Here is a 20,670-nt window from a genome sequence, read left to right as displayed (position 1 = left end):
TAGAAAATTTTAAAATAGAAACATGCCACACACGAGAGAGAATAGTGAAATGATCAAAATGCCCCTCATTGATTATTAATTACAACAACATATAATGATATAATGCATAAATAATGTAACAGTGTTAGGCTAGTCAACTATAGAGCTGGCTTTATTATTTTCACAGCGCCCACAAAACGAAGAATCTTCGCAAAAGCATTAAACTAATCAAATTGGTAGAATAGGATCGATTAATTAATTTACATTTCGCCGCGTTAAGTACGGAATCCAAAGATTCGCGTATGAACATAACTACATAAGTACTTAACCACCCCCCAAAAACAACAATTTTTTAAAAGATAAGTCTCTACTTTTCGCACCTCAAAGACCCTTTATTGTTCGGACACCTCCCCCCCTAAATCAATTTTTAACTCATTTCTTTTGTCCTCATCCAAGCCTTGAACCCTCCTTTAATTTATTCTCTTCAAATTAAACAAAAAATATTAAATATTCGGTAGATTTTATTATTTATAGTTAATAATTAATTATTAATATTTAAAATATAAATTAAAAATATATTATTAAATATTAGACTAAAAATATTAAATTAATAACAAAAAAATAAAATTTATTGATTTTTCTAACATTTTTTTAAACAATATTAAATTGGTAGTGTGTGTGGAGTGTCCATAGTTTTTGACTTTTTGTATGGATTTTATTAATTATTGTCTTAAGTTATATCACTAATACTCAAATTTTGTGCTATTAATTAGTATATCTTTGTTTCAACTAACGTTGTTATATTATTTAACCCTTTAAAAATCCAAAATAAAAGATCCTAAAATTATAGGTATGTTAATTTTTTTTTAAGCATGGTGAATTCGTCTGAGTTGACTTTCTTTTTGGATTGTTGTTTTAAGGACATGGGTGAGCAATCAAATTTTAGGGTAACAATAAATTTTGATGAAAGCTTTTAATAGTTTTATTTGGATTTTTATAGGGTTAATTTCATTATAAAAAAATAAATATATCAATATTAATTAATCGAGTGAAACATGTATTAAGAGTACAAAATTTGAATATTAGGCATGTAACTAATGCCTGCTAATATTACTCTTTTTAACATTTTAGTAACTGTGTGAGTGGGACACATTACGCGACGACCCGAATCCGAGTGACGGAATCTTTTTGTCGTGAATCTGAATTTGAAGTTATCTTTTTATGTTATAAATAAAAAAAATAAAAAAATGAATCTATATCCTCTTTGGCTATGGCCTATGCTCCTCTTCGTTATTAGTGGAAGAAGTGAAGAAGTGGTTATTGGTAACAGAAAAAGGAAAAGAAAAAGAAAAGAAGGCACAGTAATATTATTATGGAGCTGAGCTTGGATTTGAGTTTGTCCTTTGTCCCAAAGACCATATCAATGTTCTTGGGCGATGTTTCTCGGAGCACACAAATCTCTGACAAATTGGCCATGCTTGATGATTTCCTCAACCGATTGGAGGATGAGATGACTAAGATCCACGCCTTCAAACGTGAGCTTCCCCTTTGCATGCTCCTCGTCACCGATGGTCTCTCTTCTTTCTTCTTTTTTTTTTCCCCTTTAATTGCATCTTTACTTTTCATAATTCGTAGATTCTTAGAGTTCTTTTCTTTGGGACATGCAGCTATAACAAGATTGAAGGAAGAAAAGCTTCGCTGTATGGGAATGCAAGATCCACAACCTCTCACCACTCAAGAACCACATCATAATAATAACAACTGGATGACTTCACTTCAGCTATGGAGCACTCAAACCAAATCGGTAACTTTTTCTTTTTTTTTTCTTCACTCGGTGAAGAGGAAAATGTTTATCTTCTTAATTTATCATCCTAAACATCTTCTTAGTGATTGGATGAATGATGGATTAATTGTTTTCTAAGATTCTAAGACGTTTACTGAATTTAATTTTTATTCCATTTAGTATCTAGAAGAATGTTTGAGATGAATTTTAGGGTCCTCTTTCACCACTTGTCCAAATAAGATGAAATTTATGTTTTCGCTTTGTACCTTGTAATGGCAGAGGTGTGAAGAAGATTGTTCTGTGCCAGAGAACCCAATCAAGAGAAGGGAGAACAAGAACAGAAGTGGAGGAGGAGGAGGAGTTGCATTGTTGAATGGGAACTCAAAGGAGGTTTCGAAAGTTCCTAGCTTTAGTTTGATGACTACTACTCCAGCACCTGAACTGAAAAGTAGCAGTTCCAAGAGTAATTCTTCTTCTCTGTTCATGAATCGTGTTGAGATTCAAGCCCAGCAATCTCAGAATCCTAGGAAACAAAGGCGATGCTGGTCACCGGAGCTTCACCGGCGTTTCGTCAATGCTCTCCAACAACTTGGAGGAGCACAAGGTAGTTCAAAATTATTCATCAAGGCATAGTTGTATGTTATTAATGAAAATTGGGTGAGAATGTGAGATAGGGTCCTCTTTTTTAGGAGTGTAACATCCATAACATCAACAATGGTACATGTCTTGATGATTTATAATTTGGGAATCTTACTTCCCCAATCTAGTACTGAAACTGCAACCTAGAAATTTGGGATATTTAACTTAACAGATTAAAACTTTCACGACTGAGTATGTTGTTTTCCAAAGTGAATCTTATCTGCTTAATTCAACTTGAAATTTGAACAGAATTATGGGTAGCATGTGCCTAATTAATTGGTTTTGTTATATGATTATATTGTGTTGCAGTGGCCACTCCTAAGCAGATAAGGGAACTGATGCAGGTGGAAAGCCTAACAAACGATGAAGTCAAAAGTCACTTACAAGTGAGTGTTAAACTGTTAATCTTATTTGTACTTTATAATTGGCCATTATTCATATATCCTATTTTCTGACCCATTATTTTGTTCATGTTATAAATTTGTGGTTGATTTTATTCAGAAGTACAGACTTCATGTTAGAAAATTCCCAGTTTCATCTTCAGCTGAGCATGATGCTAATAATAATAATATTGATGATGATGATGAGGATGATCTATGGGAAATGAAGAAGAAAGATCAATGTGGAAAAGGGAACAAAAATTCATCATCACAATCACAATCTGGTTCACCACAGGGTCCTCTACTCTTAGCAGGTTCAGTTAAGGGACTCTCAAGCATGGATGCAGATGATGAGCACTCAGATTGCCGCAATTGGAAAGCTGCTATTCACCACCAACCGCCAGAATCTGATAATCACAGCCGCTAAAAATTTTGCAGACAAATATAATATAGTCATAATAATACATAAGTTGAGACCCCCCGGATTTGACTAAGAAAAGAATAATAGTCTAACATATAGAATTATTATACAAGGGAGCATGAGATTTTGCAGATCTTTTAGGCTTTTTTTCTTTTTAAATTTTAATTGTGTTTTGGTCTGCCGTGTTGAATTTTTGTTAAATCCATTTTGTTATGATTGAGGGTATTGAGGGGACATAGAAAATTATATACTGGTGTTGTAAGTTGTGAGTTGCAACCATATCCCTGCATTGGAATATTGATGGGGAAAATTGGCTCAGCATTTTGGTGGATATTATTGCCAGGCCACAAGAGTGTCAGAATTTTTGCGGCAGCATATATATCACTTGTCATTTGTCAAGACTCAAGAATGGCCTCTTATACAGACATAATCCATGTTGCTTGTTATTTTCTTCTAAGCATCGATTCTCGTAACATATATAATGCCATTGTTTTCTCTACCAATCAAGGTCACTGCACACTTTTCAAATTTCTTGTTTAATTATGGTCATTTCTTCTGCAAGCTTCAGCTAAGTTAGGAAACAATTGATTCTACTTTATTTTTTCACAAGTGTCTCTTATTTTTTGTAGTTAACGTGTTTTAAGCGGACATATTAAGATTATTAATAAAAATATATTAAAAGTTTAAATTTTTTTATAAAAAAAATAATTGGTCATTTTAATCTATATTCTAGCTAAATTCTTTTATTTTTTTTAAATATCAATTTAGGCAAAATTAATTATTGTATTCAGATTTCAATAACTCATTAATTAATTTACACCTATCATATTTTAAGTATTTATTGAAAAGAAAATATTAATAGAGATTATACTTGTAAAAGAAAAAGATGCGTTGTAACTTGTATTTAATAAAATATATTTTTGCTATTTCTCTCTCAATTTATTAATATATTTAATAAAACTTAGTGATTGTTTTGGCAAGTAATTTTTTTTATTTATTTTGTCTCTAGCAAGTAATTAAGAGGGACTGTTAATTTAAGAAAGAGAATAATACAATGCTGCTTTTGTTTTCTCTATTTATTATTGTTGTTTTTTTTGTTGTTGTTGTGTTGGGTCTTCTTGGCCTTATCACTGATCACAGCCCGAAAAAGCAAACCCACACTACTCAAACCCAACAACCCTAAACCTTAAGCTTTTTTTTTTTGGTCAAATAGATTGGACAACTCCAATCCTAGACATTAACCCCATGTTTCACACACCCACACAATACACTCACACACACTACATGGGTATTATGGGTTCTTGTAACATCCAGTCTCAGCTGGGATTTGAATCCGAGTGCAGCTTGATGAGAGGCGTAGAAATCCTCCATCTATGCCAAGCCTCAGTTGCACCCTAAACCTTAAGCTTAAGCCACACCACGTGTTGTCTAATTTATTGGGTACCTAGAAAATAATTTTTTTCTCTTGGGCTTAGGCCCATTACCATACCAAAAAAATTTATTGGGTATCTAAAATTAGGATGGTCCAATTTACTGATAAAAAAAAAAGCCACACCACGTCACCACCCTACAATGTCTGAAGACAGTAAAGAAGAAAAGAAAATTTCGCAGTATCCGACCCGAACCCGTTCCAAAAAAAAAAAACCCGGCAAAAAAAAAAAAGTTAAAGGCCATCCTTGGTCTGACACCCGCACCCCCTATCATCTCTAATCTACCCCGCCTCTCCGTCGGGCTTCACCACCGCACCGTCCTCCACCACCGCCATTGCATAATTGGCTGCGTAGGAGGTAAATATGAAAGAACTTGTAACTATCCAACTCGGCGATTTTGCCAATTACGTTGGCTCTCACTTTTGGAACTTTCAGGTTTCACTTCCTACTCGATCCCTTCCCTATGCTAATATCATTTTCTATTTAATATACTTTCATGTTGATTTATGATTTTTAATGCCTTTTTTAGTTAAGCGAGTGTTTTTGCATTTATTGCTGTTTATTATTGAAAAGAGTGAAATTTTGTTAAGTGAGAATCTTTCAGCTACAACGATTTATTCGGAAGCTTCGGTTCAAAATGTAGTCAGTAAAATACTTCGTTTGATTACGTTATGCGATCAAACTTATTGTCTCTTCCTTTTCAATTTGTAGTCAATGGAGTTGTTATTACTACTTTTGCTTGTGAGCAATGCATCATTTTTGTTACTTTTATGAAGATCATGGCATGTCTAAAATTTTCAGTGAGCATTTTAACACCCCCACCAAAACACCACCACCACAAAAAAAAAGGAAATGCTAGGTAACCAATACCTTTCTTGAACAACATGAACAATCACCAATCAAATCAAAACACACTACACCTCCAAATTACTCACCTAAATTTTAATATTAGAATAACCATCTGCACAGCTAGTAAAATGAACATCCGATATATCCATTGTTCACATTGTTTAGTATTTTCATTGTCTACTTATACTTTTCCAAGAAAAAAAAAGATGCCATTCGTTTATCTGTGTCTACTCCTTTTATTTTCTTGTTAGAGCTGTTTGGCTCAAACATCTTGCTAGCAACTAACTACTCTAAACCTTTCATTTTTCTCACAGTTGAGGTTTTTGTTTTTCTGGTTATCTTGGAAAGAATTTATGTTGAGGTTTAATTGTCTAATCATGCATATTTGTGTTCAATTGTAAGGATGAGCTCCTTGGGCTGGCTGAAGACCTTAATGCTGATTCAGTCTTCAAGAATCATGATCTTAACATGGATGTGCTTTATCGTACTGGTGAGACGCAACAGGTGCAATTTCTTGAGATTGAACTAGCATTGTAGCATTCTTTTAAGAAAATTTTGTATGATCAAAATTGTGTTGGTAGAAGATTTAATGAGATCTTGCATTTGCAGTCATCTAATTTGTCTGCTACTATCTGATTACCTCACTACATGTACCTATTCTCATGACACGAATACAAATGAGTATCAGTTAATTCAGTTGCGTTATGATTAACTAATAGATTAGTGCCTAGTTGGCATATTTTAGCTGTGGGAAAGGAAAATGGCAATGGAATGATATGAATATGTGGATAAAAGTCATTCGAGTTTCAACTAATACTTACACCATGCTACTCCAATATCTGCAGGGCATTTTTACGTTCACTCCTCGCCTACTTTCAATAAACATGAGGTGTACTTGATGTTGTCATGATGATATCTATTAGTGAAAAATATTTAGCATAATATTAATTCTTTATGCTTTTATTGTTGAGATGGAAGATGGACAAAGGGCGAAAGGCAGAGGAAGACCTAAGAAGACCATCCATGAGGTGGTCAAACGAGATCTACATGTAAACGGTCTCTCTGTAGACATGATACATGATAGAGCACAATGGCGTCGTTTGATTCATGTAGCCGACCCCACTTAGTGGGACAAGGCTTTGTTGTTGTTGTTGTTTGTTGTTGCTTTTATTGTTCTTCCTGGTGCAAAATTGAAACGTCATTCCATCCCCATTTCCCACTGCATATGTTTTTACACTTTGTGTTGACTTTTTCAGGTTCACTCGGATCTTTGAGCTCACATGGTACATTATATAAGGAGATTACCTCATCTCCATCAGATGTTGTTACCTGGTGAGACCTTTCCGTCTATGTCTGTATGAGAAAACTCAGATTTTATAAGGATGAATAAAAATAAAAAATGGCAATTTTCTACAAATATCTAGCTTGAGCCTTTTGGTGCTCTGTTCACTTGCTGCTTGCCTGTTTTATTGGACATGAAACCTACTTCATCAGTTATATTTAATTATTTATCATAAATCTTTAGTTTAAATTTTGTTTATGTGCTGAGTGTCTATAGACCAATGCGCAGGACAGGTAAGGTTTCCACCCAGGCCTCTGAATCTCAAAGAAAAATTTGTTTCTACAAAGACTGTATGAGGAAGAGGAAAATTTGATTCTGGCTAATGACATTAGTAGTTCAAGCAATGGTTCTCAAAATGAGTATCAGGATAAGGATGTAGTTGAAAGTCTAGAAAATGGTGCAGAGTTTTGGACAGATTACTCAAAAGTACATTATCACCTCCAGAGTGTCTATGAATTAAATGGAGTTTGAATAGATACTGAGGACTTCAACAATTACAGAATTGGAAAGGATTCCTTTTCTTGGGCTTTGCAAGGGGAAGAAATTAGTGATAGGCTACGATTATTTGTTGAAGAGTGTGATCATATACAAGTATACTACCACTGCTTTTGTGTCTTGTAGTTGTTGGTTTTAGGGGATGTTCCTCTTATATCTTTAACCCTTTTGGTGAAGCAATATCTTTTGGTATATACTATGTTACCATTCAATTTATTTTTCATTTTCTTTGATTTCTTTTCCATATATATGGACCCATTTCCTCTTATGGCTTGTATTTAGGTAAAGATTATATTTAATGAGCAAAGCTACTAATTTCAAGGCCTATTCTTCTACCCAATATTGCAGGAACTTGAACAGAAATTGTTACCAGAAATAGTAATGGCTATGTATATTAGTGCAATAGTTTTTGGTTATCCCACTTTTCGTGTTCCTCTATGTAAATTTTGGTTTGGGATTTTTCAATCAATGGTTATTATTGGTATGATGATTCGAAGCATAGTGTTTGAATTTTGATCTAACCATAATCTTCATCTATTAGGTTTTGGGGGAACAATCATTTTGGCTTGATTTGTCTTAAACAAGTTCAAATTTTTTGGCAGGGCTTTCAATTTGTAGTTGACGACTCTAGAGGATTCTCTGCTGTGGCTGAAGAGTTTTTAGAGAATATTGTAGATAAATATACAAATACTCCTGTTTTGTTGTATGCTGTCCAAGGCCATCGTGCATGCACAAGTCTTCAGAGCAAGAAGCCTACAGTCTTGGAGGTAGGGGTGGCAAACGATCCTAAACCCGCTGGGGCGGCCCGCATAGCCCGTCAAAAAAGGCAGGACGGGATGAAAAATTGAGACCGCTACACATCAAAAGTCCGCCTAACTCGTACCCTTTAAACCGTGAGCTTTGGCGGGACGCGACGGGCTTCTCCACCGGGCTTAGAGTTTTTTTGAAGATGTTCTAATTTAGTATTTTGGATTATGTTTTACGCTTGATAGATTATATTCTAAACTTGTAGATGGTTAATTATATGTTTTGGACAATATTTATTTTATTTTGGACAATGTTGATTTTATTATTTTGTTTCAAAAAATTTGGTTTATGATTACGTTTATTACATATTTATAATTATAAAGACTTTAATGTTTGTGAATTTATAAATTTTAATTTTTTTAATATCTTTAGAAATTATAAATTTATTAAAATGGTTGTGAAATTATATATATTATTTAATATTTAATAGTAAAAAAAAGAGATTTGGCGGACTTGGCCCACCAACTCGCTATTAGGCTTTAGGCGGGGCGGGCTTCTCCCCTTGCCGCCCCGACTTGGAGGATCTTCACATGCTGTATCATTTTCAAGAGTGTTATCCTACTCTAAACTTATTGTGCCTCTAGGTAATATTCTCTTTAATGAATTTATCACGTTTGACAACTCATTAGTCAACACACTTCTTTGGTGATGTTTAACATTCTGATTGTTTATTAATTTGGCTGGTTAGATGTTTCCACAGTCCTAAATTTTATGTAAGAGAGACTGAGACTGAAAGACTGAGATTGAGAGACAGAGGCTGAAAGACAGAGAATGAAATAAGTTTTAGTATTGTGTTTGGTGTAAAATGGGAGATAGAGACTAAAATAAGGATGAAACTCTAATTTAATTTGTACAAAGGATAAAGTTAGAATTAATTAATTGAAATGAGGGTATTTTAAGTATAAAATGTTATTAAAATTTTAGTCTCTGTCTCTAAAAACTTCAGTTCTCTGTGTCCTTATTTTTTGGGAGTACTGAAATACTGAAATTTTGGAGATAGAGACTGAAATTTTAGTACCAGTTTCTAAACCAACAAACATGATATTGAGTTCTAGTTTCTCAGTCTCCGTCCCAGTATCTCAAAACAAACGCTACCTTAGTGTTGATATAATTTGCCTCACTGATAGTGTCGGTGTTGGCTTGCAGAAACATGGCTAGTACTGTTATTCACTTCTTCTAAACCTTTTTTTTCATATAATTTCACAGGTAAAGTTTATAAATTCCTCCACATTGAAGATGAGAAACATTACCACTCTAGTGCAATTTATGCTGCTGCACTACACTCCATTAATCTTTCTTTTAGAATGGAGCCAGTTGGCCTTATTGATGCATGTGCGTCTTTAGTAATTTTTAGTTATTATTTCTTTAAATAGTGGTAGTAATTTAGTGCTTTTATTAGAAATTTTATGCTTTTAATCTATGTTATTAACATTTCTTTTCTTAAATTCAAGATAGAGACTATCCTTGCTTTAATTAAGATTTTTAGTGTTTTGATCAATGCTTTTTGAAGTTGTTTTGTACTTTGATAAGTGTAGGAAATGAAACAAAAATCGAAAAAATAAAGGAGAAAGCCAAGGACACACTTTGGAAGAAAGGACACGCTTTAAAAGTTTAGGATACAACTTTTCAAATTCAAAAGTTAAACCTAAAAGTTTTTCCATCCAGCGTACCGATCCTGGCGTCCAACGGCATTTGTGCGTATGCACAATGTTCAAATAAGTGAAAACATGCGTATACATGCCCCCATGCATACGTACAAGTGGTGATTTCAGCAATGTCATGCGTACACATAACTCTCGTATCATGTCTCACGCCAGTTTTGTGACGTCCCACGCTGAAGCAAAATAGAAGCATTATTTGGGCCATGAAATTGGAGCAATGTTGTAGGCGTTTCAGATCCCTTACTTGGTGTGCCACGGCAAGTAAACAGAGGCCAATTTGGGTAGTCTTTGAAAAGCGAATGTCACTAAACCTCAACTTCAATTTCCTCATTCATTACTCCACTCTCCAAGCTTTCAAATGGATCAAGCCCAAAATGCTAAATTCAATTTAATCTTAAATTTGTAATTTAGATGGGTTATAAATTGAGGAAGAAGGGCACACTTTGGGAATCTCACTCTCAGATCTCTTTCCCATTCTTCTCCTATTCTTACCTTTCACATTTTGTAAATCATGAGTGGCTAATTTTCTTTTTCATTGGAGAAAGAGGTCTATTGAATTTAATGGATCAATTGTGATTTATTATTCATTTTCAATTTATCGTTCATTTGCTTTTTTAGAATGAATCTTCGTTCTTCATTCTAAGGATTCAAATCTATTGATAGATAGTTTGAATCTCACTTAAATTCTCTGAAAACTTGAAAGAGGGATCATAGAATTGAGCTTGAAGATCTTTTTCCCAACTTTTGTGAATTTTGGTTTGGAGTTGATATGTGACATGTAAACAACCCATAACTTGATTCATGAAATTGTGTGGCTCTAAATCAGAGATCAATCTTCATCTCTTTTCATGAGCAATTAGATCAAGACATTGGCAATTGATCAAGTTAAGAAAGATTGAATTATCAACACATTAGAATTTAATCACTTATGATTTACCAAGAGATCAATGATTGCATGATTGAAATGGAAATGAAAAGCTATTTGATCCAGAATTCAATATATTTGCACCCCAATGATATTCCCTTATTCTTTTATTCCCTTTTTTTATTAATTGCTTTCAATTAATGCTCATTTACATTGCTTTTTTTACATTTTTGTAATTTACTTTTTCAGTATTTACATTCTATCAATTTAAATTTTCAACAATTTACATTTATACTCTTTATTTTCAAGTCATTTTTTACTTTCATTTACTTATTGATTAAGTCATTTACATTTCACGTTTCTATGATCAATTGTTCATCATCATACTGTGAATTGCTTGACTAGAATACTCAATCAATCATCTTTTGATTAATTTCTTAACTCTCATGGGATCGACATTTACTCACTATTGGTTTATTACTTGGTGTAACTCGGTGCACTTTCTGGTAGTTATGCAAAATTGTAAAATCTCGTATCAAGTTTTTGGCGCTGTTGTTAGAGATTAACAGTAATTAATAAATTACTGGCTGATTGATTACTAGATTAGGAACCTTTTCTTTCTTGTTTTAGTCATTTATTTGCTTTTACTTTTTTGTTTCTTTAGTCCTTTGCCTAACTTGAAATTTCTTTCAAATTCTCTTTGCTTTTATTATTTTTTTTATGTACATGTGAGAAAATCAAGAAAATGAACCTCTCCTCTTTGATTCTAAAATTAAAAGAACTCTGGAGGGTAAGAAAAGAGGCAAGAAACAAAAAAGTGCTAGAAGATGGTGAGGGAGCCTCAGACACAATTATGGCAGAATCTCACAATAACAATGAACTTAATGGTGCTCCACATGCTAGGAAGACATTAGGATCATATACTATTCCTGATCCGAAAAATTGTGGGAGTAGTATTTTGACTCCAAATGTCAATGCCAATAATTTTGAACTTAAGCCTTAATTGATCACTCTTGTTTAACAAAATTGTCAATTTAGAAGAGGCTCCCAAGAGGACCCAAACCAACACATTTCAAGTTTCATCCAAATTTGTGATACGGTGAAAGCAAATGGAGTGTCAGCTGAAGCATATAGACTCCTCTTGTTCCTATTCTCTCTTAGAGATAGAGCAGCACAATAGTTGGAGTCACACCCAAAAGAAAGCATTGTCACATGGGAAGACTTAGTTAGCAAGTTTTTTTAACTAAGTTCTTTCCACCTCAAAGATTAATAAAATTGATAACAGAGGTGCAAACTTTTAGACAACTTAAAAGAGAATCTTTATACGAGGCTTGGAAAAGATACAAAGAGATGTTGAGGAGATGTCCACCAAATATGTTTGTGAATTAGGTCCAACTACAAATCTTCTAAGATGGAATCACTCAAATTTCAAAAAATTCATTGGATAATTCATCAACGAGATCATTACACATGAAGACTCCTAGTGAAGTTATGGAACTCATTGACATTTTTGCTAATAATCAATACCTCTATTCTTTAGAGAGGAATATGAACACAAAAAGAGGAGTGATGGAACTAGAAACTCTTGATGCTCTTGTGACCCAAAATAAAATCATGTCTCAACAACTCTTCACACTCACTAAGCAAATGAGAAGAATGCAAGTCTCTGCTATCAACACACAAAACTCATTGTATGACATGAATGGAGAGAATCAATTTGATAAAAAGTTTGACTCATTCAACACTAATCAATTACAAATAGCGTAAGTCAATTTTATGAAAAACTCCTCCAAGACACAACAAAATAATCCATACTCCAAAACATATAATTTTGGATGGAGGAACCATTCGTAATTTTGAGTGAGAAAACCAACAAAACCAAGACCAAAAAAGCCACAATTTCAACCATGCAAATAATTCTAACTTCTAACCAAACACTCAAAATCACTTTCAAAATTCACAAAACACTTTTTTCAATTCTTCAGATAATTCTCACCAACCATAATCACAATCCACACAACCTTTCAAGATTCTTAAGGACTCTCTAATCTTGAACTTATCCTAGAGAAATTTATGGAAGAAACAAGGTCTAATTTTCAAAATTAAGATACTTTACTCAAAAAATTAGAAATATAAATTGGCCAAATTGCTCAACAATTAGAAAAATTCACTAACACTTTTTCAAATGATACTGAGGTCAATCTAAGAGAGGAACGCAAGGCAATCATATTGAGAAGTGGGAGAGTTGTGGAGAAAGAAGCCACTAATCATGAAGTGCACAATAAAAAAATTTCAAAAAAGAAATTGAGGAGCAAAAACAAGAACAAGAAACCTCCACACAAAGTAACACCCCAATAAAAAAAGAAGCAGTGAAAGCATACAAATAAAAAATTTCATATCCTCAAGGATTCAAGAGAAAGATTCAAGAGAGAGATTAAAGAGAAGCAATACTCTAAATTTCTAGAGGTATTCAAGACACTCCATATCAACATTCCTTTCATAGAAACACTTGAACAAATGCCAATGTTTACCAAGTTTATGAAGGAATTGTTATTAAAGAAGAGATCCTTGAAGGAAGGACAAATTATGGTCATGACTAAGGAGTATAGTGCCATAATAAAAAAGGACTTGCCAAAGAAGAAGAAGGATTCAAGGAACTTCCAAATCCTCTATACCATTAGAAATATAACATTTGAAAGAGTATTATGTGATCTTGGTACAAGAATCAACTTAATACCTCTCTCTGTGTTGAAGAAGCTCCAAATCTATAAATTAAAACCAACAAAAAATACTCTTTAATTGGCTGACAAATCCATAAAACAAGTACATGGGATTGTAGAAAATGCTTTGGTGAAAGTGGAAAAACTCTTCCTCCCAACTGATTTTATCATCCTTGATATGGAGGAAGATTACAACACTCACCATTATTTTGGAAAGCCCTTTTTAGCTATTGACAAGGGCTTTTATTGATGTTGAAAAGGGAGAATTGATGCTAAAAATACATGATGAACACTTGGTGTTCCATGTTTTCAAAATCATGCATGAGTCTAATCATGAGGAGAATTGTACGAAGATTGACTTCAGGAATCCTAACTTGAAGGAGGTACCAATGAATCACTTCAAAAACTACCACTCCCATGATTGAAAGAGAGCAAATAAGTAGAAGTGGAACAACAAGCCGAAGGGATCATTGGAGGCAAAGAGAATTTACAACCAAAGTCTCCATTTGTGACAACCAACAAGATTCCTCCTAACATTGAGCCTAAGATTGGCATTGAGTGTGAATCACCACCACCAAAAGGGAAAGAAAAGACTCTAAACAAAGTATCTAAAGGGTGAAAAAACAAAAAGATTTCTACTGAAAACTTTTCACCAAAAAATCAGGTGACGCTAGTTTACCAACCAAGGGATTTTTCTTCACATTTTTTTGGACATTACACAATCAACAAGATTCTTTCTCTTGAGTGTTGAGATCATTAAAAAAGACACTTGAAGGAAATTCCCAGTGAGAAGAGAGAAATTGAGGCACTGTGATCATCATCCACCATAACAAGAATCAACCATCAAGTTAGTGATATTAAAAAAGCGTTTATTGAAAGACAACTCAACCATAATATCTTTTGATTTTGTTTTTAGTTTTTATCAATCTTCTGTTTTTACTGTTAAAGGATGCATGCATAAAAAAATAAGTATTTAAGAACCAAGGTTTTTAACCAAAGGAGGGGCTAAGTTGAGGTGATCTTCAACCATGCAATAAAAAAAATAAGTTGATGGTTGAGTGCATGAGCAATGCATTTCATGAAAAATGGTTTGGTGAACGAATTTTGCCTTTTAGGTTCAGGCAAGAAACAAATTTGGTATTGGAACATGCATGCAATGTAACAATACAGTGTTAGAATGACATTCATATATATATTAACATGTCATGCATGCAATGTAACAGTGCAGTGTTAATTTCTTAATTCTCGTGGGATCGATATTCACTCATCGTGAGTTTATTACTTGCTGGTAGTTATACGAGATTGTAAAATCCGGTATCACCTACTACACCTGCATCTTCTGTCTCTGGGGCTGTTGATCTTCATGAAGTCATACAAATGTTATCGAGACAAGAAAGGCAGAATCTGGTGTCAGTTCTGGACGTTGCCATACCAGCGCCTACTTTATCTGATACATGTGATGTGAACTACTTTTTATTCAATCTTGATAGAGCTTTATTTCATTGGTCTTATTCTTGTAATTCAGGGGAGCAGAATGAACTATCTTTGTTGGAAAATTTGCATCCATTGACCCCTCAAATAGCAGAGGATGTTGAAGACACGCAGGCAGTTGAATGCATCAGGTATTTTTCTATGAAGGTTACTTCATTCTCTTCCTCCTCTTGTAAACCCCGGTTAAATTAGTAGATAATTAGTCAATAAATTAGTTTTTAATAAGGAGGATTAGAAATGCGAATATTATATCAAAATAGGGTAGAGCTCATCGAAACGAGAATTTTGACACAAATTTCGAAGAAATTGGTCCAAGATTGGACCGAACAGGTCGAACCGGTTGAACCGGATTCGAACCAGGCCGTCAGTTCAACCGGACCAACACATTAAAAGAGCCGAAAGCCCCTTTCTTCTTCATTTTTCCTGCTGCATCACGATGAACTCCAGGGAGAAGAAAAAACTCCCGAACCTCCTACGATAAATTTCCAAATCCCATAACTTCTCCGTTCGAGCTCCAATCGCCGCACCGTTTGTGGCCACGCGTCCACCGCGTCGAGCTCTACATTTCTACCGGAACAATTTCACTGGTAACTTGTTTAATCACTCTCAGCTTCATCTTCCCCCAATTTTCGAATTTTAAGTGGGAATATTGAATTTCTTTGATTTCTGATGTTTTAGGATACAATTAGCTTGAGAGAAATGTTCACTCTTGCTTATGTGAAGCTTGGGTAAGGTGAGGATACGATAATTCTATTTTATTTTCTTTAAATTTGAGCTTTGAGTATTAAATTGGATATATATATGTTATGAATGTGTATTAGGTTGTGAATAAATAATTGGAGCTTGAAATTGTGAATATTGGAACTTGGAGGAAGCGGATTAGTTGAGGTTTTGAGGGCTGTGTTCTTTTAGGAAAATTTTCTTGGAATAACACTTGGGAATCGGCTAAGGTATGGTTTAGGTTTCTTGCATTTAATATATAATGTTCTGTGAAAACTTAGGCTAGATGACCATAGGATAAGTTGGAATGCAGGTGTATGTTTAATATTTAGTAATTTGTCGATGAATATAATTGGTTGAAGTTTATTGGATAATTAGTTATTAATTTTGGATGGTGAATGTTGTTATGTTAATTTGGAGAGAATTATAGTTGAGTGTTATTATTGATGAACACGGTTGGTTTGGTGCTTGTTGATCAATTAATGATTCGGTGAATTATTGATTTGAGGTATTTTGTGTTAAAAGCCTAGGATTTGTGAACTATGACTCTCAGTTGAATTTTGGTTGTTGGATTTGAATATTGTATGAGTTTAATTGTTGATCTGAGGTAGATTTTTTGTGGAGATTGTTATGATAATGAGGAAGGATATGTTGAATTGAAAAGGAAGCAGGTTTGGACCCGAAAAGGGTGGCAAAGTCCGAGTTTTAGAGGAGATGCTGCCGAATTTTATAAAAATTAGAGATTTTGTTATATTATTTAAAAAGATTTAGATTCAAAGGTTATATGGTTTGATTTAGAGTTATTAAGAAAATGAGTATGTTTTAAGTTTGATTCATTTAGAAAAGAATGAGTTATGTTTTGAATTGGAACTATTGATGGACGGAATGGGAGGTGTGATAATGAAGGATAAGGATTGAATATGATTGATATATGATGATGAATGAAATGCGATTGAGAATGATGTTGAAGTTGATGAATTACAATTGAATTATTTATATGACTTATGAATTTGAATAATCTGAGATACGAGATTCCCTGGATTAAGTGCCATGGCTTGCCACCACGTGTACCAGGTTGAAAACTCGATACTCTGTTGACCCTACGACGTAAGTGTGTGACCGGGCACTATATAAATTCCCGGGAATGTTACCCCCATTGAGTATTATTGATTATTTGGAAAAAACTATGCATAGACTCTTGGGGATGCACGTCGGGGGACAGTCTAAGTACAATTCAGACTTGTCGGGTTGGCTGGATAACCGACAGATGAGCCTCATCAGCCATAGGACAGGCATGCATCATACGCATATTACTTGAACTACTTGCTTGTGTATTAACCGGGTGTGCCTAAATGTACTTGCCATGTTAAATGTATATTTGTTATCTGCAGTACTTGTAACCTTCTTGTGCTTGCCTTTGTTTGTTTACTTGTCTGTGAAAATGCATGATGGAGTTGGAGGTAAGGAGGAATGACAGAATGGGATTTAGATTTAAGGTTAATTTAAGTTAGGTTTAAATATCCTTAGAAAACCACCTTTTATGGCTTCTATTTAATACTTTAAGCTCTATAATTTGAGTGTCGGCGTTCTAGGATTGCCTCTGGCATTCCCAGGACCTTATATATTATGTGTGTGGCACCTTTACCATACTGAGAACCTCCGGTTCTCATTCCATACTATGTTGTTGTTTTCCAGATGCAGGTCGAGAGGCATCTCGTTAGGCGTCTGGACCCTTGAAGCGGAGTGGTTACAGGGTTATTTTGTTATGCTATGATGTATATATATATACTTGGTTTTCTCTCCGCATAACTTGTTCTTTTGATCCTCCTAGAGGTTTATGGAGAGGCAGGATTGTGTATATGTACTTTTGGGTTCTGGATATGTATGTATATATATATGTAAATATTCTCCGGCCAGTCTTGACTTCGCAGGCTGAGTTAGGAGCTTGTTATTTTGTATCTTTGGTACTCTATTCCTACTTCTGTTATCATATGTTTAATAGTTATGGTTTCCTTAGCACGCAGGTTAACCCGTTCCTTGAGCGTTGCGCTTTTATTTTGCGATTTTGTTTCCTCTTTTCTTCACGGCTCCTAGCATATTATAATTCTTCTGCTATTATATGTACTTATTTTATTTTAGAGGTCGTAATACCACACCACCTCTGCTTTATGGCTTAAGCATAAAGCTTAGCGTGGTAGGGTGTTACATTATGGTATCAGAGCAGTTCGTTCCTATAGAGCCTGAAAGACGGACTGATTGTACTTCTGTGCATTCTCTGTATATGTGTTTATGTGCTATTAGGATATCTGACTGATATATATGGCATAAACGTTTGTGAGCATGCATTTGGAACTTAAAGCATTAGACTTGCGATATTGAGACTGATCAACTTAATATCACTTGTTTGGTGTATATAGGGACCAGATGTCAACTCGCGGACGCGGTCGCGGGCGAGGTAGAGGTAGGACAGGCACCGTTACTCCTGCCCCCATAGGGACTGATCCAGTAGACTTTATGGCTGCCCTGGGAAATATGGCTGCAGCTATACAGGCGACAGCCGAGGCACTGGGTAATCAGATAAATCAGGGAAATCATGGGAACAATAATGATGAGGGCGGTCCAATGACACTTGCTACATTTCTGAAAGTTCACCCTCCGACTTTTAGGGGAACCTCAAATCCCACTGATGCAGATAATTGGATTCAGGCTATGGAAAGGGCGTTACAGGCACAACAGGTTCCTGAAGAGCAATGGGTTGAATTTGGAACTTATCAGTTGCAAGGTGAAGCTCAGTATTGGTGGCAGGGAACACGACGTATCCTGCATCCTGATGGTGCTGCGATTCCTTGGGAGGTTTTCCGGACAGAGTTCTATAAGAAATATTTTCCTAATTCAGCCAGAAATGCCAAGGAACTTGAATTAATGCAGTTAAAGCAGGGACAGATGACTGTTGCTGAGTATACTAGTAAGTTTGAGGAGTTGTGTCGCTTTTCTCGTATCTGTCAAGGTGCGCCTGAAGATTTTGCTGAATGGAAGTGTATTAAATATGAAGGAGGTCTTCGGAGTGATATTCTGAGCTTCGTTGCCCCAATGGAGATCAGGGTGTTTTCTGAATTGGTGAATAAGAGTAGGGTGGCTGAGGATTGTGTGAGGAAGGCGGCAGCAGAGAAAGGAAGTTTGAGGGTGCCTTTTCAGAGGCCTTCTGGGAGGAACTTTGCTCCGAGAGGTAGAAATTTCAAGCGTGGAGGTTTTGTTCCGCAGCAGACTCAGGATCAAGGTAATTATAGAAGGCCGAATACCAATGCTAGTCAAGGAAAAAGGTTTGGGAAGCAGCCACAGCAAGATCTGAACTGTCAGAAGTGCGGAAGGTATCACCCTGGAGTTCCGTGCAGATTCGGACTTGGAGTATGCTATTCTTGTGGACAGCCCGGGCATATGGCCACCAATTGCTCGGAGAAGAAGAAGTATGAGACTGGTAGGGTGCAGCAGCCAGGGAGAGTATACACCACTTCTACCATAGGTGCTGAGGGATCTGAGACACTGATTAGAGGTAATTGTGAAATGGCTGGTAAAATCTTAAATGCTTTATTTGATTCAGGAGCAAGTCATTCATTTATTGCATTTGAAAAGGCCCATGAGTTGGGATTGAGAATGGTGGTTTTAGGTTATGATTTGAAAATATATAATGCTACTCATGAAGCTATGGTGACTAGGATAGGATGTCCACAAGTTCCCTTTCGAGTACAACAACGTGAATTTGTGCATGATTTGATTTGTTTGCCTATGACTGGTCTTGATCTCATTTTGGGATTGGATTGGTTATCCAAGAATCATGTTTTGCTTGATTGTTCTGAGAAGTCAGTACAGTTTATGCCGGAAGGGTCAGAAGCACCGGTTGTGGTGAATAGTTACTATTTAAATTCTATGATAGTAACCTGTTCTGGAACTGAATGTCAGGGTATTATGTTATTAACTGCGGGAGTATCAGGTGATGATCAGAGTTTAGAGCAGATTCCGGTTGTATGTGAATTTCCAGATGTGTTTCCGGATGATATTAATGAATTCCCACCTAACCGAGAGGTTGAATTTGCAATCGAGTTGGTACCTGGATCCGGTCCAATTTCGATTACTCCTTATAGGATGTCACCTTTAGAAATGGCTGAATTGAAAGCTCAGCTGGAAGATTTGTTGGGTAAGCATTTCATCCGACCAAGTGTTTCTCCGTGGGGAGCACCAGTGTTACTAGTAAAGAAGAAGGATGGGAGTATGCGGCTGTGTGTCGATTATCGGCAATTGAATAAGATCACTGTGAAGAATAAATATCCGTTGCCTAGAATTGATGATCTAATGGATCAGTTACAGGGTGCCGGTGTGTTTTCTAAGATTGACCTGCGATCCGGATATCATCAGATAAGGGTTAGAGACGAGGATATTCCAAAACTGCTTTCAGAACCCGTTATGGTCATTATGAGTATACAGTGATGTCTTTCGGGTTAACTAATGCCCCGGCAGTATTTATGGATTATATGAACAGGATTTTTCGACCGTATCTGGACAAGTTTGTTATTGTCTTCATTGATGACATTCTTGTTTATTCTAAGACTGAAGAGGAGCATGCTGATCACTTGCGAACTGTGCTGCAAATTCTGAGAGACAGGAAGTTGTACGCTAAGTTATCTAAATGCGAGTTCTGGAAGAGTGAGGTGAAGTTTCTCGGCCACGTGGTGAGTAAGCAGGGAATAGCTGTGGATCCTGCTAAGGTTGAAGCAGTGATGAAATGGGAGCGACCAACTTCAGTGACAGAGATAAGGAGTTTCTTAGGTCTGGCGGGGTATTATCGCAGATTCATTAAGGGATTTTCACATCTCGCCTTACCTTTAACTAAATTGACTAGGAAAGATACGCCTTTTATCTGGACTCCAGAATGTGAGGAGAGTTTTCAAGAATTGAAGCACAGGTTGACTACTGCACCTGTATTGGTATTACCTGAACCAAGTGAACCGTTTGAAGTGTATTGTGATGCATCTCTGAAAGGTTTAGGGTGCGTTCTGATGCAGCACCAGAATGTTGTGGCATACGCCTCACGGC

At 35.5% G+C, this 20,670-nt stretch overlaps 2 protein-coding genes and 1 long non-coding RNA gene across 4 annotated transcripts; all 3 read left to right on the top strand.

Annotated features, from left to right (window-relative positions):
* The first annotated feature begins 1,219 nt into the window (after window positions 1-1,219).
* LOC112800611 (transcription factor HHO5) lies at window positions 1,220-3,705 on the top strand. The gene is made up of 5 exons (XM_025842950.3): window positions 1,220-1,550; window positions 1,647-1,783; window positions 2,042-2,366; window positions 2,711-2,787; window positions 2,903-3,705. The coding sequence occupies exons 1-5, from the start codon at window positions 1,352-1,354 to the stop codon at window positions 3,206-3,208; spliced, it is 1,044 nt and encodes a 347-aa protein (XP_025698735.1). The 5' UTR covers window positions 1,220-1,351; the 3' UTR covers window positions 3,209-3,705.
* A 1,158-nt stretch (window positions 3,706-4,863) lies between these two features.
* Window positions 4,864-8,473, top strand: LOC112800610 (uncharacterized). The gene is given in 7 exon segments (XM_072236663.1): window positions 4,864-5,067; window positions 5,884-5,985; window positions 6,327-6,372; window positions 6,738-6,813; window positions 7,052-7,080; window positions 7,083-7,414; window positions 7,921-8,473. Coding segments are annotated over 7 exon segments (903 nt in total). The 5' UTR covers window positions 4,864-4,995; the 3' UTR covers window positions 8,167-8,473.
* A 6,805-nt stretch (window positions 8,474-15,278) lies between these two features.
* On the top strand, window positions 15,279-17,554 carry LOC112804107 (uncharacterized). 2 transcript variants are annotated; one of them, XR_003202735.3, is made up of 4 exons: window positions 15,279-15,449; window positions 15,541-15,595; window positions 15,684-15,812; window positions 17,278-17,554. It is a non-coding gene; the product is annotated as an uncharacterized lncRNA (long non-coding RNA). The 2 variants fall into 2 exon arrangements; XR_011881764.1 differs by having other exon boundaries at window positions 15,288-15,449; window positions 15,541-15,590.
* The last annotated feature ends 3,116 nt before the right edge of the window (window positions 17,555-20,670 follow it).

This window comes from Arachis hypogaea, chromosome 5 (genome assembly GCF_003086295.3).
Source record: "Arachis hypogaea cultivar Tifrunner chromosome 5, arahy.Tifrunner.gnm2.J5K5, whole genome shotgun sequence".
NCBI lineage: Eukaryota > Viridiplantae > Streptophyta > Magnoliopsida > Fabales > Fabaceae > Arachis > Arachis hypogaea.
Note: the sequence above shows the minus strand (reverse complement) of the source record. Positions and strands in the feature narration are given on the sequence as shown.

Excerpts from the sequence above, each read along its gene's own strand:
- LOC112800611 (XM_025842950.3), top strand. The coding sequence starts at position 1,352 with ATGGAGCTGAGCTTGGATTTGAGTTTGTCCTTTGTCCCAAAGACCATA. Across the intron at positions 1,551-1,646 it reads CATGCTCCTCGTCACCGATG|CTATAACAAGATTGAAGGAA; the intron begins GTCTCTCTTCTT and ends TGGGACATGCAG. Across the intron at positions 2,788-2,902 it reads AAGTCAAAAGTCACTTACAA|AAGTACAGACTTCATGTTAG; the intron begins GTGAGTGTTAAA and ends GATTTTATTCAG.